This window comes from Cibotium barometz, chromosome 2 (genome assembly GCF_041138505.1).
Source record: "Cibotium barometz isolate CiBa-2024 chromosome 2, ASM4113850v1, whole genome shotgun sequence".
NCBI classification, from domain to species: Eukaryota; Viridiplantae; Streptophyta; class Polypodiopsida; order Cyatheales; family Cibotiaceae; genus Cibotium; species Cibotium barometz.
The window spans coordinates 20,908,875-20,923,552 of record NC_141047.1 but is presented as its reverse complement, the minus strand read 5'-3'; the positions used below and the strand labels follow the sequence as shown (position 1 = coordinate 20,923,552).

Sequence of the window (14,678 nt, the reverse complement as noted above, 5' to 3'; positions counted from 1 at the left end):
CCTACGAAGAAGACATGCTATAGAAATTAATACTTTGAGGAAAAGAAAGCAACTGCTAATGTCGAACGCTTCCACGTGGTATAATATGGAGATGTTATACGAGCAATGGCATACTGAGTGTGATAGTATTGTCGGCAACATTGCACTATGTCCTAGATGCAACGTGTGTTCATTTCTAATTTTGAACAACACTTTATCTTTGAATTTTTGGTGTTAGTATCAATTCAACTTCATATTTGTTAGACCACACTGGTACACTTGTACAAGCAAATAAGGTTACCCAAGCACTCTAGTTAAATTCATGCCAACGTGCTTATGATGCACTTTAACATTTTGGCGTGGTATACAGTGAGGTCACATATGGGCGCTTTAATGTGTAAGCAGCGGGCGGGAACCTAGTATGAGATGAAGCTAATTGTAATTTGTAAGTATCAAGATCCAACCCACTGACCCCTCCTTCCCCCTCTCCCTGTCTCGGGTGCGATGAGGCACAGGGTGCCCAGAGACAGTGAAGGCAGAGATTACATTAAAGGCAGTGCCCATGATGATGGTAGAAAGCTAACTGGGCCGCCCAAAGAGACCCCTTGGAACGAAACCAGGCTTCTGTTGGGCTGCATCGCTTTCCGGTTGGTTAATGCTCTTGTGCTGCAGACCTTCTTCAATCCAGATGAATACTGGCAATCAGTGGAGGTTGCCCACGGCATAGTTTTTGGGTAATTATCCAGAATTATCAGTTAATACGTAGAATTATACGAATAAACTTTAACATCTGAATCTTCTTTTTTAATCATAATACAAAAAATGTTAATGATGAATTTGTAGTCAGATAAGACTTCTCTTTAAGTAAGCCCTTCTTGTTAATATTTTGAGAGAGAGAGAGAGAGAGAGATCATATTATTGTTTTCTGAGCCCAAAAAAGGCAAATTAAAAGGTTCTAGTGTCGGACCCTGTAAGCACCCATGGAAATGCGATACTTGCTTTGATGTGTTATTCCTGAAAATTTCTCTCTTCCAAGTGGATGCCAATCTTCTAATGAGAGAGGGGGAGAGAGAGTGGATAGAGTTGTGGTCTTCAACATGTAAGTTGATACCTCATTGTGCCACTTCACATTTGGCCACACCTCTCCACATAAGTGGGGAGGGTGCCCAAGCAAGTGCCCACATAGGTGTCCATCTCTTTATGTAAGGGTTGCCTATTTAGTAGCCTAGCCGAGACCAGAAGGTATAAAAGGCCCAAACTCACTTATAAACCGTCTGCCCACACTCTAATGAAGTGTGAACCAAAGTCACTTATAATCTGTCTTCCCACACTTCAATGAAGTGTGAATTTGAAAAACTGAAAAATAAGCATTATCTCTTGAATGACTAAACAAGAGTTTCCTATCTACAGCCCACAAGCAAGGTCAGAATACAGATTCACACGCATAGTTGACAGACGGGCGTTCTATGTCCATAAACTAGACACACAGATCTTGCAAAACATTTCATGCGAAAAGAGTTCTAGGCATGCAAGTATGCCATGCATAAGAATGTGTTGGACAATCTCCCTTTCATTTAGCTTGTAGGAGGTGGTCATTTTGGGCGTAGACATTATGTCTCCAGCCCAGCAAGAATACCGTAATTCGGATACGGCCATGGACCAAAGTCCCTAGCCTCTCATATTCAGCCTACTGGCCCTTGGTGTAGTCATAAGTCCCCTACCATGTGGTGCCTGTCCACATGACCCTTGGTGTAGACATAAATCTTCTGCCATGAGGTGTCATGTCCACACTATGAGCGTGTCCATAAGTCCAAAGCTCGTCCATGAGGTGTCATGTCCATAGTATGGAGCTTGTCCATAGGTCCAAAGCGTGTCCAGAGGTGAGAAGCATAGAGAATGTCCAAATAGTGACATTAGCCCCGTCAACAAGTTAATAGGAGGGGATATTTCATGCATTGGTTGCATAGTCACTAGAAACGAGAAACAAGAACGGAAACGTTCGAGGAATGGAAATGGGGAAACGAGATTTTAGGGGTGGAAACGGCCGTTTCCTGTGACAACATCACTTGGGAAATGAGAAACGGCCATGGAAACGGATGGGGACTTGAAACGGAGAAACGCGTTTCTAGGGGCTGAAACGACCGTTTCCTGTGACTATGATTGGTTGTACTAGGGTGCCTCATTGACATATTGGAATATGTAGTACACCAAACTTACCTTTTGATGGGCATTGTGCATATTGTGAGTCCTTGTCGAGGGGCAAGCCACCAGGCACCATCAAGTTTTTACGTCAAGGTAGTGTCAAGTTGCGCCAATAGGTTACATCTTGTGTGTGAGTATGGCATACAAGATGTAACCTACTTACAAGATGCGATCATGTACAAGGAAGTTTGGACAACTATAATAGACTCAAGTAGTTTAATAGGGTGCCCGGGCAACAAGTCAATAGGTCGAAGTTAGTAGGTCAGCTGTGTGTGAATCCATAAGCTCAATGGTACTAGCAATAGTGTGACATGTGAGAGATTGACTGTCGTAAACACAACCTTAGGCTGACTAAACTTCACTTAATGATGCTTAAGAAATAGACAGATAGTGTCAATGCAATGCAATGCAGCTATATTAAATGAATGGGTTTACAATGAGATCTAAATAGATCTATGATGCTGTCCTAGATGAAGATCCTTCTCGGGATGAGATGGATGAGCTGAATGCTGAAGATGAGGACTGTTCCTTGCTCCAATGCTGAGGTCCACCCTTCGATGCCAGCTTCCCTCTATGTAAGAGGTAGGAATGATGACTTATATGCTGAATATGCTGCCTATGGTGCTGAATATGCTAATTTGATGACTATCTGCTGGATGAGCTGCTGTCCCACTGACTTTCCCTTGTCTCCTGGGAAGGAAACGCTGAAGGGAATGCTTGGAACTAATGCGATGCTGTCTGTATGCTGAAACGCTAATGTACTAATGCTGAACTGATGAACAGATGACGAACTGATGCTCTCCTTGTTGCCTAAGAAGGAAACGCTGAGGAGAGGATGATCAATGCGTTGCTGATTTGAGATCTATGAACTGAACTGAGATGAAGGACTGAATGGATGCGCTTCTTATATATATGTTGGAATAATGCTGGTCGGCCAGCCTTGCTGCTGTCGGCCAGCTCCTGGATGCTCACGACCTGCCATAAATGCATATCTGCTATCGGCTGGTCACAACATGCTGTCGGCTGGTCATAAAGTGCTGTCAGCTGGTGCTAACAACCCCGACCTGATGCAACTAAATGCCTTATATGCTTATGAAGGCTAAGGTACTGATGTTGGTGCTGAAACACCCCCATATACATGCTTATGCTGATATATGCCTGAATAATACTTAAATGTCCTGCTTAATGCTTGATGATGCCATGCCACTTGTACACCTGATGGGTGTGCACGTGACATTCCCCTCTGCTAAACTGTTGCTAGGTGGTATACCTGGCAACCTTTCGACTCCCTTGGTGATCCTTCTCCACTGAAACCACTGCCCCCTTCTGACTTCTTCTGTCGGGATTGAGGTCGACTGTAGGAGTTGAATCCTTTGAGCCAAAGACTTGCCTACTGCGGGAACTGAATTGAAAATATTACTAAACTGCTTGGAAATACCTGAGTCACCCCTGACTTGTTTGTGGAATCCTTTCACCTACCATCTCCGTCGTTCCTGAAACTCTGAACCTCCTGAGGCGATGTTGGAGAAAATTTCCGTCTTCTTCCATGGAAGAGAACCCCCTGTTGAGCAGGGTACTCCTTTGATGATGGATGTCATTCTTCCCCAGAGAATTCATGGGCAAACATGTATGCCTTGCAGATGCAAGAGTGACTACTAAGATGACTGCTATGCAAGCCATGTGCAACCCTATATGCTGTGCAAGAATGCAGATGGATGGGTTACTAATGCATACCTAAGGGAAAATCCCTAAGGATGGCTTGCAAGATTTTGAGAACTGGGTTTAACTGTGCGGAAGCAATTAACATGATGACTGACTGAATGACTGATGGAATGAAAATGATCTAAGGCGGGTTACCCTGTAACGCTCTGATACCAATGTGACATGTGAGAGATTGACCGTCGTAAACACAACCTTAGGCTGACTAAACTTCACTTAATGATGCTTAAGAAATAGATAGATAGTGTCAATGCAATGCAATGCAGCTATATTAAATGAATGGGTTTGAGCTGAATGCTGAAGATGAGGACTGTTCCTTGCTCCAATGCTGAGGTCCACCCTTCGATGCCAGCTTCCCTCTATGTAGGAGGTAGGAATGATGACTTATATGCTGAATATGCTGCCTATGGTGCTGAATATGCTGATTTAATGACTATCTGCTGGATGAGCTGCTGTCCCACTGACTTTCCCTTGTCTCCTGGGAAGGAAACGCTGAAGGGAATGCTTGGAACTAATGCAATGCTGTCTGTATGCTGAAACGCTGATGTACTGATGCTGAACTGATGAACAGATGACGAACTGATGCTCTCCTTGTTGCCTAAGAAGGAAATGCTGAGGAGAGGATGATCAATGCGTTGCTGATCTGAGATCTATGAACTAAATTGAGATGAAGGACTGAATGGATGCGCTTCTTATGTATATGTGGGAATAATGCTGGTCGGCCAGCTCCTGGATGCTCACGACTTGCCATAAATGCATATCTGCTATCGGTTGGTCACAACATGCTGTCGGCTGGTCATAAAGTGCTGTCAGCTGGTGCTAACAACCCCGACCTGATGCAACTAAATGCCTTATATGCTTATGAAGGCTAAGGTACTGATGTTGGTGCTAAAACACCCCCATATACATGCTTATGCTGATATATGCCTAAATAATACTTAAATGTCCTGCTTAATGCTTGATGATGCCATGACACTTGTACACCTGATGGGTGTGCACGTGACATTCCCCTTTGCTAAACTGTTGCTAGGTGGTATACCTGGCAACCTTTCGACTGGCCTGGTGATCCTTCTCCACTGAAACCACTGCCCCCTTCTGACTTCTTCTGCCGGGATTGAGGTCGACTGTAGGAGTTGAATCCTTTGAGCCAAAGACTTGCCTACTATGGGAACTGAATGGCAAATGCTACTAAATTGCTTGGAAATACCTGAGTCACCCCTGACTTGTCTTTGGAATCCTTTCACCTACCATCTCTGTCGTTCCTGAAACTCTAAACCTCCTGAGGCGATGTTGGAGAAAACTTCCGTCTTCTTCCGTGGAAGAGAACCCCCTGCTGCCAGTTGAAGCCCAAATCTTTATGTACTCCTTTGATGATGGATGTCATTCTTCCCCACCAGAGAATTCATGGGCAAACATGTATGCCTTGCAGATGCAAGACTGACTACTAAGATGACTGCTATGCAAGCCATGTGCAACCCTCTATGCTGTGCAAGAATGCAGATGGATGGGTCCTAAGGGAAAATCCCTAAGGATGGCCTGCAAGATTTTGAGAACTGGGTTTAGAAGTGAAGTTTATCATTCTCTCTCTCTCTCTCTCTCTCTCTAGAAATAAGAAATGGTTACTCACTCAAAATGGTCCACCCTTCGATGCCAGCTTCCCTCTATGTAGGAGGTAGGAATGATGACTTATATGCTGAATATGCTGCCTATGGTGCTGAATATGCTGATTTGATGACTATCTGCTGGATGAGCTGCTGTCCCATTGACTTTCCCTTGTCTCTTGGGAAGGAAACGCTGAAGGGAATGCTTGGAACTAATGCGATGCTGTCTGTATGCTGAAACGCTGATGTACTGATGCTGAACTGATGAACAGATGACGAACTGATGCTCTCCTTGTTGCCTAAGAAGGAAACGCTGAGGAGAGGATGATCAATGCGTTGCTGATCTGAGATCTATGAACTGAACTGAGATGAAGGACTGAATGGATGCGCTTCTTATATATACGTGGGAATAATGCTGGTCGGCCAGCTCCTGGATGCTCACGATCTGCCATAAATGAATATCTGCTGTCGGCTGGTCACAACTTGCTGTCGGCTGGTCATGAAGTGCTGTCAGCTGGTCCTAACAACCCCGACCTGATGCAACTAAATGCCTTATACGCTTATGAACGCTAAGGTACTGATGTTGGTGCTGAAACACCCCCATATACATGCTTATGCTGATATATGCCTGAATAATACTTAAATGTCTTGCTTAATACTTGATGATGCCATGCCACTTGTACACCTGATGGGTGCGCACGTGACAAATAGCCATGTAAAAAGATGTCATAGATAGGCCAGCCCTAGGGCTGAATATACCCAACTTCTAGACCGGATTGAAATCTGTCTTTTTTAATTTGGGAACATGCTACTGGACTTCTGTGATATGCAGTGGAAGTCTTTGTATTGGAAGATCGTGTCACACAAATGCTCACACCGTCTTCTGTATCCTGAGTTTCGTGAGTTTAGCAATCCACTTTCAAACTTTAAAGAGATGAGAGAGAGAGAGATATATGAGAACTCTGTACACCAGATTTAATGTACAAATGTTGCACTATTGATGATGAGCCATCTTGTCACCATGCACTGAGTGCAGAGTGCATGTGACAGTGTATATATATATACACACACACACATGTATGCATATATATATATATATATATATATATATATGTATGTATGTATGTATGTATGTATATATATATATACATGTGTGTATGTATGTATGTATATATGTATGTATATGTATATATATGTATGTATGTATGTATATATGTAACTTGGTTGAGCACAATGCTAATCAATACACTTAAATACACTAAGATTTGAAGGACACTTGCTCAAATACAAGAAGTAAATTGCTGAATTGACAAGAGACACGCAATGAGCCGGAACGGCCGACCCCTCCCTTGAGTAAATTGTATTACTATTGGAGAAATTCAATACATAGCTTCACGGGCATTCATTGCCAAATCCTCCATGCACCTGTCATGCTGTATAGTTGGATATGATATTCCGCTGGGACTTGATGTTATCATGCCCGGAATATTTGGAGGACTTGGCTTTCCGCTGGGACTTGTGCCTTTGTGTACATGCCCGGAAACGCCTGGAGGACTTGGCTTTCCGCTGGGACTTGTGCCTTTGTGTACATGCCCGGAAACGCCTGGAGGATTGGCTTTCCACTGGGTCTGGTATCGCATATACTTGCTTGGAAACGCCTGGTATTATATGGTTTCATGAACGGAAATCGCTCATGCCAATGCTGCATTGCATAGCATCTTTATGTGCTTGCCTGCAAATGAAATTGCATGCTGTTTTCATGTCTGCATGACCTATGTGTAGTTCCGGGCTAGGGGACGCCCGCCCGTGAACCGTGCGTGTGAAACTGTCTGCTGACATGGTTGTGTGGCATGTGAACACGTGGTAAGTATTACCCAATCTAGGCTCAAATAGCCCTTAGGACTTAGCCAATATTTATAAGTGTATGCGTTCCCATTTCATTAAAGTTTGGGCGCCCAAAAGTCACTTATAAATTATGACCGCTTCCAAGTTCACACTCACTGAAGTCCCGAGGCGGACAAGACTCAATGTCCAGGACCTGATCCTCCCCTTTTACTCATAAATGGGCATCTCCCCATGTCCCTTCACCTGATTGGACCCCAATTCACTTACTTATTAAGAGAAATTCGTGTTTTCTCTTCATGAGGATTTTTGGAGGCTGAAAACTCTGTTTTTCCACCATTTCTCTCCATTTCCAAGCTCTCCATAGCCATACCCAACTTGCTAGGGTGTTTTCCAAGCTTCCAAGAGTGTTTCCAAGTGCTAATCACTCTCCTACTCACTCCCAATGACTGAAATTCAGCAAAACAGCTCTCATTTTTGCTGTAATTTCTGGTCTTTTTGCTGAAAACCCTAATTTCAGCCTTCCTTTCTCAAGTTGAACCATAGGGGAAGCTTTCCCAAGGTTCCCTTCATCCTCTTGAAGACTTGTGTCGCGAAGGATTGCGGCAAATCGAAGATATCAACACTTCTAAAGCTTCCAACGCGAAGGCTTCCGCTTGCAACAACTTCTATGAAGACTGGTAAGCTAATTAGACAATGTGTTGTCATTACTTACTCAGTAGAAGGGCAGGACTCCTTGTTTAGCCGCCCTGTGTAGTATTTCTCTCGTCCTATGTGCTCTTGAAGATGTTGCTACCTTGCTTGGTAGAACATAGAGCCAATGGTAGAGAATATGGGCACTGAAGTCGGGCCGGGCATCAAGGCAGCTCCTTGGTGATCTACATCGACATACCTTTGTTTTCTAAATGCTGAATTTCATAATATAGGTGCAGGGTACCGTCACGGTACGGCCATGGACACCATCCAATATGTACATAGTGTGAAAGCAAGAGTGAACCATTTGGGTGGCCAAATGGTGACATTCCCCCCCGCTTCTAAACAGTTGTCCGCAACTGAAATGCATCCAAATATGTCTGAAGCACATGCGGGCAATCTTTGAAGAACTCTTCATCTACCCATTTAGCATCAATGGGAAGATAGTTCTTAAACTTCACAAGGTAACGCCTCACAACTTTGCCTGCAGCAAGCTTGCGTTCCTTGTGATACACAATCTGCTCTGGCTGCAAGATCTCCTCAAGCTCGTCCACTTCTGGTGGATCGTCAATGACCATTTCACTGGGCTCGGGCCCTACATACTTGCGAAGGAGACTCACATGAGAAGCATTGTGTATGTGCCAATGACTAGGTAATGCCAATCTGAAAGCCACTTCATTGATCTTCTCGATCACTCGAAAAGGTCCATAGTACCTAGTTGCAAGCTTAGGATATGCACCCTCTTTGCCAGGTCTCTTTGCAAGTCTTGCTTTCTCAAATTTCAGCAATACCCAATCATTCTCTTTAACATCCAATTGCCTTCTATGCTTGTCGGCAGCCTTTTTATGCTTGTCTTGTGACCTTGCAATGGCTGTCCGCACCTGAGCAAAAGCAATATCCAAGTCTCTTACATACTCATCAGCTGCAAATATCTCATCCTTTGTGCGAAGGATGGGTGGCAAAACCACCTTACCATAAACAATCTCAAACGGGGCCTTTCCCGTAGATGCATGCACCGTGTTGTTGTATGCAAATTCCACAAGCGGTAAGTACTTCTCCCAAGAAGACTTTTGATCCGCCACATAACATTTCAAGAGATCCAACACGGCTGAATTTGCAGCCTCACTTTGCCCATCCGTTTGAGGGTGATAAGCTGATGAGAAGTCTAATTTGGTACCCATATTATCAAATAAGGCCCGCCAAAAGAGACTTGTAGTCCTGGGATCTCTATCCCCCACAATGGACTTCGGCATTCCATGATGTTTGAACACTTGTGCAAGATATATTTTAACCATATGCTCAGCTTTGATGGTCTTTTTGACCGGCAAGAAATGAGCTTGCTTGCTAAACCTGTCCACAATTGTCCAAATTGCATCATTACCCTGTTGGGTACGTGGCAAGTCCATAATGAAATCCATTGTAATACTTTCCCATGGCTGCGTGGGAATAGGCAATGGCTGAAGCAAACCTGGTGCCTTTTGCCTATCAAATTTGACCTTTTGACAGGTGATACATGCACGTACATGTGCCTCTATGTCCTTCCGCATACCTGGCCAAAAGAAATACCGCTCAATCATGTGCGTAGTAGGCATTATGCCTCTATGACCAGCATATGGAGGAGCATCCATTGTAATACTTTCCCATGGCTGCGTGGGAATAGGCAATGGCTGAAGCAAACCTGGTGCCTTTTGCCTATCAAATTTGACCTTTTGACAGGTGATACATGCACGTACATGTGCCTCTATGTCCTTCCGCATACCTGGCCAAAAGAAATACCGCTCAATCATGTGCGTAGTAGGCATTATGCCTCTATGACCAGCATATGGAGGAGCATGGCACTCATCCAAAACCTTTTGCCTCATGTCAGACACCACACATAGGCAATTATCTTTCATGAGATAACCCTCTTTGATCACATATGAGGCATGTGCATGACCAGCCATCAAATCAGCCCAAATAGTGGCAAAATCAGCATCCGTATGATACAAATTATGCATGGTAGACAAGTCCCCATGAGAGGCAACCGAGATAGCTGCTACATACGGCTTTCGTGACAATGCATCGGCCACTACATTCTTCTTTCCTGGGGTGTGCAAGATCTGAAAATGAAACATAGAGAGGAAATTGGCCATCCTCATATGCTTCTTTGACAACTTAGTTTGAGTAAGAAAATACCTCAAACTCTGGTGATCTGTCTTCACAGTGAAATCAGCCCCAAGAAGGTAATGTTTCCATATAGTAAGTGCATGAATTACAGCCAAGAGCTCTTTCTCATAAATGCCAAGAGATAGCTCTGCATCATGCAATCTACGACTCTCATAAGCCACGGCATGTCCCTCTTGATTAAGGACAGCCCCTATGCAATTTCCAGATGCATCACATTCCACACAAAAAGGCTTTTGCAAATCCGGAACGATCAACACTTGACCATGAGTAGTTGCATCTTTCAATTTGAGGAATGCATCTCTCTCTAATTAGTCCATTTGAACACGGCCTTCTTCTTTGTCAAATCATGCAAAGGAGAAGCAATCCATGCAAAGTGCCGAATGAACCTGCGGTAGTAAGAGCATAATCCAAGAAAACTGCGGATCTCATGCACCGAACTCAATTCGGGCCAATTCCGAATTGCATCAATCTTTGCAGGATCCATTCGCACTCCATCTTTGGTCACAATATGCCCAAGATAATGTATCTTTGACAAGAAGAACTCACTCTTCTTTGCATTTATGAAGAGTTTATGCTTATGGAGCTCTTCAAAAACAATAGCCAAATGAGCTTTATGCTCTTCTTCGGTCTTCGAGAAGACTAGTATGTCATCAAAGAAGACACCTGTAAATTTCCTGTACCCACGGAATATGCGATCCATCATTCTATTGAATGTAGCCGGGGCATTTGTAAGACCAAAAGGCATAACAAGATACTCATAAAGCCCAAATGCTGTCCTGAAAGCAGTTTTGTGTACATCCTGAGGCACTACACGCACTTGATGATATCCACTCTTGAGATCAATTCGGCTAAAGCATGCCGATCCATCCAACTTGTCAAGGATGTCGTCTATGCGTGGAATCGGAAACCGATTCTTGATGGTAAGCTTATTCAAAGCTCTATAATCCACACACATACGAAAGGATCCATCCTTCTTTTGAACCAAGAGGACGGGTGAACAATATGGAGAAGAGCTTGGCTGAACCAAACCCTTCTCAAGAAGCTCATTCACTTGCTTCATGATCTCCTCTTTTTGGGATGCACTTACACAATAGGCTGGCCTATTAGGTGGTGAGCTACCCGGCACAAGATCAATGCGATGATCTTCCGGTCGTACAGGTGGTAACTCATTTGGTAACTCATCAGCAAAACAATCATTGTGCTCTTGTAAAAATTTCAGCCTATCATTACAAAGAGTGTTTACATGTACATTAGTTTTCTCAATAGGATCTCGTACAAAAATCAAGTTTGCAAAAATACTCTTTTTCATTACTTTCTTAATTTGTACATGAGATACAAGGGGAATGGTATCACCCTCTTCACCAGCATCAATTACATGTTCTCGGCCTTTATGTATGAAGGTGATCCTGTTAGTCTTGTAAGCCTTGCACGGATCAATATGTGTATGCCAAGGCTTTCCAAGCAATACATCACAGCCATTCAAAGGCGCCACAAGAAAATCCTCATGATCCACATAGCCTTGAATGTGTATGCGCAACTTGCCAAAAATAGGCATGACCTGCACTTCTCTACCAACAAAGGCAGCCCCTGCTTCAATTTGAGGACCCATGTCCTCCACTTCAATACCCAAAGCAGCTGCCATCTGAGTGGATATGAAATTCTCCGATGCACAATCATCAAACATGAACAAAGCGGGTTGATCTTTGAGCTGTCCCCAAGCTTTACATACAACCCTATCTTTGCTATCATGTGAAGTGTTGCCCTGCACATCCGGAACCATATGCACATTAGGCTTCGGTACATTAGCATTTTCAGCTTTGTTCTTCTTATTTGGGCATGCTCTTGCCATGTGCTCAGTGCTGCCACAAGTAAAGCATTTGCCTTCACGCATATATTGCTCCTTCTTTTCAGCACTAAGACCAAAGTTTGCCGGCTTATAAGGGCGCTTGTTAGCAAACTTATTTTCAGCTTTTGGACCTGATTTGGCTTGGTTTTGGTCCCTTTTAGGTGCCTGTCCATCATTTTGCAGGTTTTGGACAGCCCTCTCTTTGCCTTGAAATGAGGGTTTAGCCTTATTGGATCGACTCAATTTGAGTTCCAATTGCTCGGTGGCGGTGGCGGCTGCGATTAATTGGTGTAAGGTATGACCAGGATACATTTGTAATCCCGCTTTGTACACGGGTTGCAATCCCGATTGAAACCTTCTCTTCCTTTCCGCCTCGGTGACATGCATAAATGGAGACACCTCCAAGAGCACTTTCCAAAACTTTTGTACATATGCATTTACCGATTCCCCCTCATTTTGCTTTACCCAATCCCACTTCATTGTTATCTCATTCAATGCATTGGGAGGCAAGAATTGAGCATAGAACCTCTCCTTGAACTCTTCCCATGATCTAACAGGATTCGGTGAGAGCTTCTCCGTGAGCCACCAATGGGCAGCAGTGCCTTTCATGAACATGCTTACATGCCGGATCATGGATTTCTGAGTGAAATCCTCATCACTGAAAGCAATATCAAATTGGGCAATAAAAGCAAGTGCCTTTGATGCATCATATTTCCCATGATATGTGTCAAACTTCACAGATTTGTCTCCGGCTTTGAAGTCACGAGACTTTGATGCATGTGTGTGCATCTCAACATGTTTTCCCCCATGTTTGTCCATTGGGACAGTCCCTGTAATTGGCATCATTTTTGGACCAAAAGGTGATGCATAAGGCATAGATACATGTGCCCTATAAGCATGAGGCATGGCTGGCCCCTCAACATGCATTGATACATTTTCAGCCATAGCTTCTCCCTCACGAGCACACTCGAAGGCATGAGTGGCATGAGAGATACGCGGAATACCTGCACCAACAGAAAATTGCAGCCCATGTTGCATGTGTTGTGCATGTACATTTTCAGCCGGCAATGGCATTTGACATACATTTTGACCACTGCCATAAACATTGTATCCTTCACGGGCTACATGAGATATTCCTGCATGGCGTGAAGTCACTGATTGTTCCTCTCCTATAGCATGGAGATTCATCCTCTTAGACATAACTTCTTGTTCGGGCACTTGTGGGGATTCCAAGACATGTGGGATGGTTGCCTTTTCTGCATAGGCATCCTCGGTACGAGCCAAGTATGCACGTGCTGCATCCCTCGGTTGCATGTGCAACTCTTGAGCAATCATTGCCATTGCATGATCCATATAAGATTCAGCTTTCTTGGCCTTCAAACGATCATGTACCAATGAATCCTCGCGGCGATAGAGATTCAATTCTTCTTGTTGTGCTTGGAGAAGAACCTGCATACGAGTAAGTTCAGCCCTCAAGACTATCGACTCTTCTTCTTGCATCTTCTCTTTGCCACGAGACGGCTGTCCCACATATTCATGTTCCCTATTGTGCACCACATGAGTTTGCTCATCCTATAAAGCATTAGAGGCATGCATTTCATTGTCCCTGCCACTTGTATTAGCATCTCCAACATTCATTGTATGGCTGTCCATAATGTTCCAAGTGTAGAGATAGCTAGTGTTCACGGTGATCGTCTCTCACGATAGAAGTGAAAGAGAACCGTATGCTCTGATACCAATGTAACTTGGTTGAACACAATGCTAATCAATACACTTAAATACACTAAGATTTGAAGGACACTTGCCCAAATACAAGAAGTAAATTGCTGAATTGACAAGAGACACGCAATGAGCCGGAACGGCCGACCCCTCCCTTGAGTAAATTGTATTACTATTGGAGAAATTCAATACATAGCTTCACGGGCATCCATTGCTAAATCCTCCATGCCAATGCATATGAAATTCAGCATTTAGAAAACAAAGGTATGTCGATGTAGATCACCAAGGAGCTGCCTTGATGCCCGGCCCGACTTCAGTGCCCATATTCTCTACCATTGGCTCTATGTTCTACCAAGCAAGGTAGCAACATCTTCAAGAGCACATAGGACAAGAGAAATACTACACAAGGCGGCTAAACAAGGAGTCCTGCCCTTCTACTGAGTAAGTAATGACAACACATTGTCCAATTAGCTTACCAGTCTTCATAGAAGTTGTTGCAAGCGGAAGCCTTCGCGTTGGAAGCTTTAGAAGTGTTGATATCTTCGATTTGCCGCAATCCTTCGCGACAAAAGTCTTCAAGAGGATGAAGGGAACCTTGGGAAAGCTTCCCCTATGGTTCAACTTGAGAAAGGAAGGCTGAAATTAGGGTTTTCAGCAAAAAGACCAGAAATTACAGCAAAAATGAGAGCTGTTTTGCTGAATTTCAGTCATTGGGAGTGAGTAGGAGAGTGATTAGCACATGGAAACACTCTTGGAAGCTTGGAAAACACCCTAGCAAGTTGGGTATGGCTATGGAGAGCTTGGAAATGGAGAGAAATGGTGGAAAAACAGAGTTTTCAGCCTCCAAAAATCCTCATGAAGAGAAAACACGAATTTCTCTTAATAAGTAAGTGAATTGGGGTCCAATCAGG

The 14,678-nt window shown here is 43.8% G+C and overlaps 1 protein-coding gene across 8 annotated transcripts in view; it reads left to right on the top strand.

The window, feature by feature from the left end:
- Positions 1-215: 215 nt before the first annotated feature.
- The window catches only part of LOC147640798 (Alg9-like mannosyltransferase family), a 52,095-nt gene continuing 37,632 nt past the window's right edge, over positions 216-14,678 (top strand). For 7 of the 8 annotated variants that reach the window (XM_086815310.1, XM_086815300.1, XM_086815278.1 and 4 more), the window contains exon 1: positions 216-713. In XM_086815310.1, the coding sequence (XP_086671436.1) occupies positions 484-713 (230 nt within the window). In that variant the 5' untranslated portion in view covers positions 216-483. The remainder of the gene's footprint in view (positions 714-14,678) is intronic. The other variant, XM_086815291.1, reaches the window with a different exon arrangement.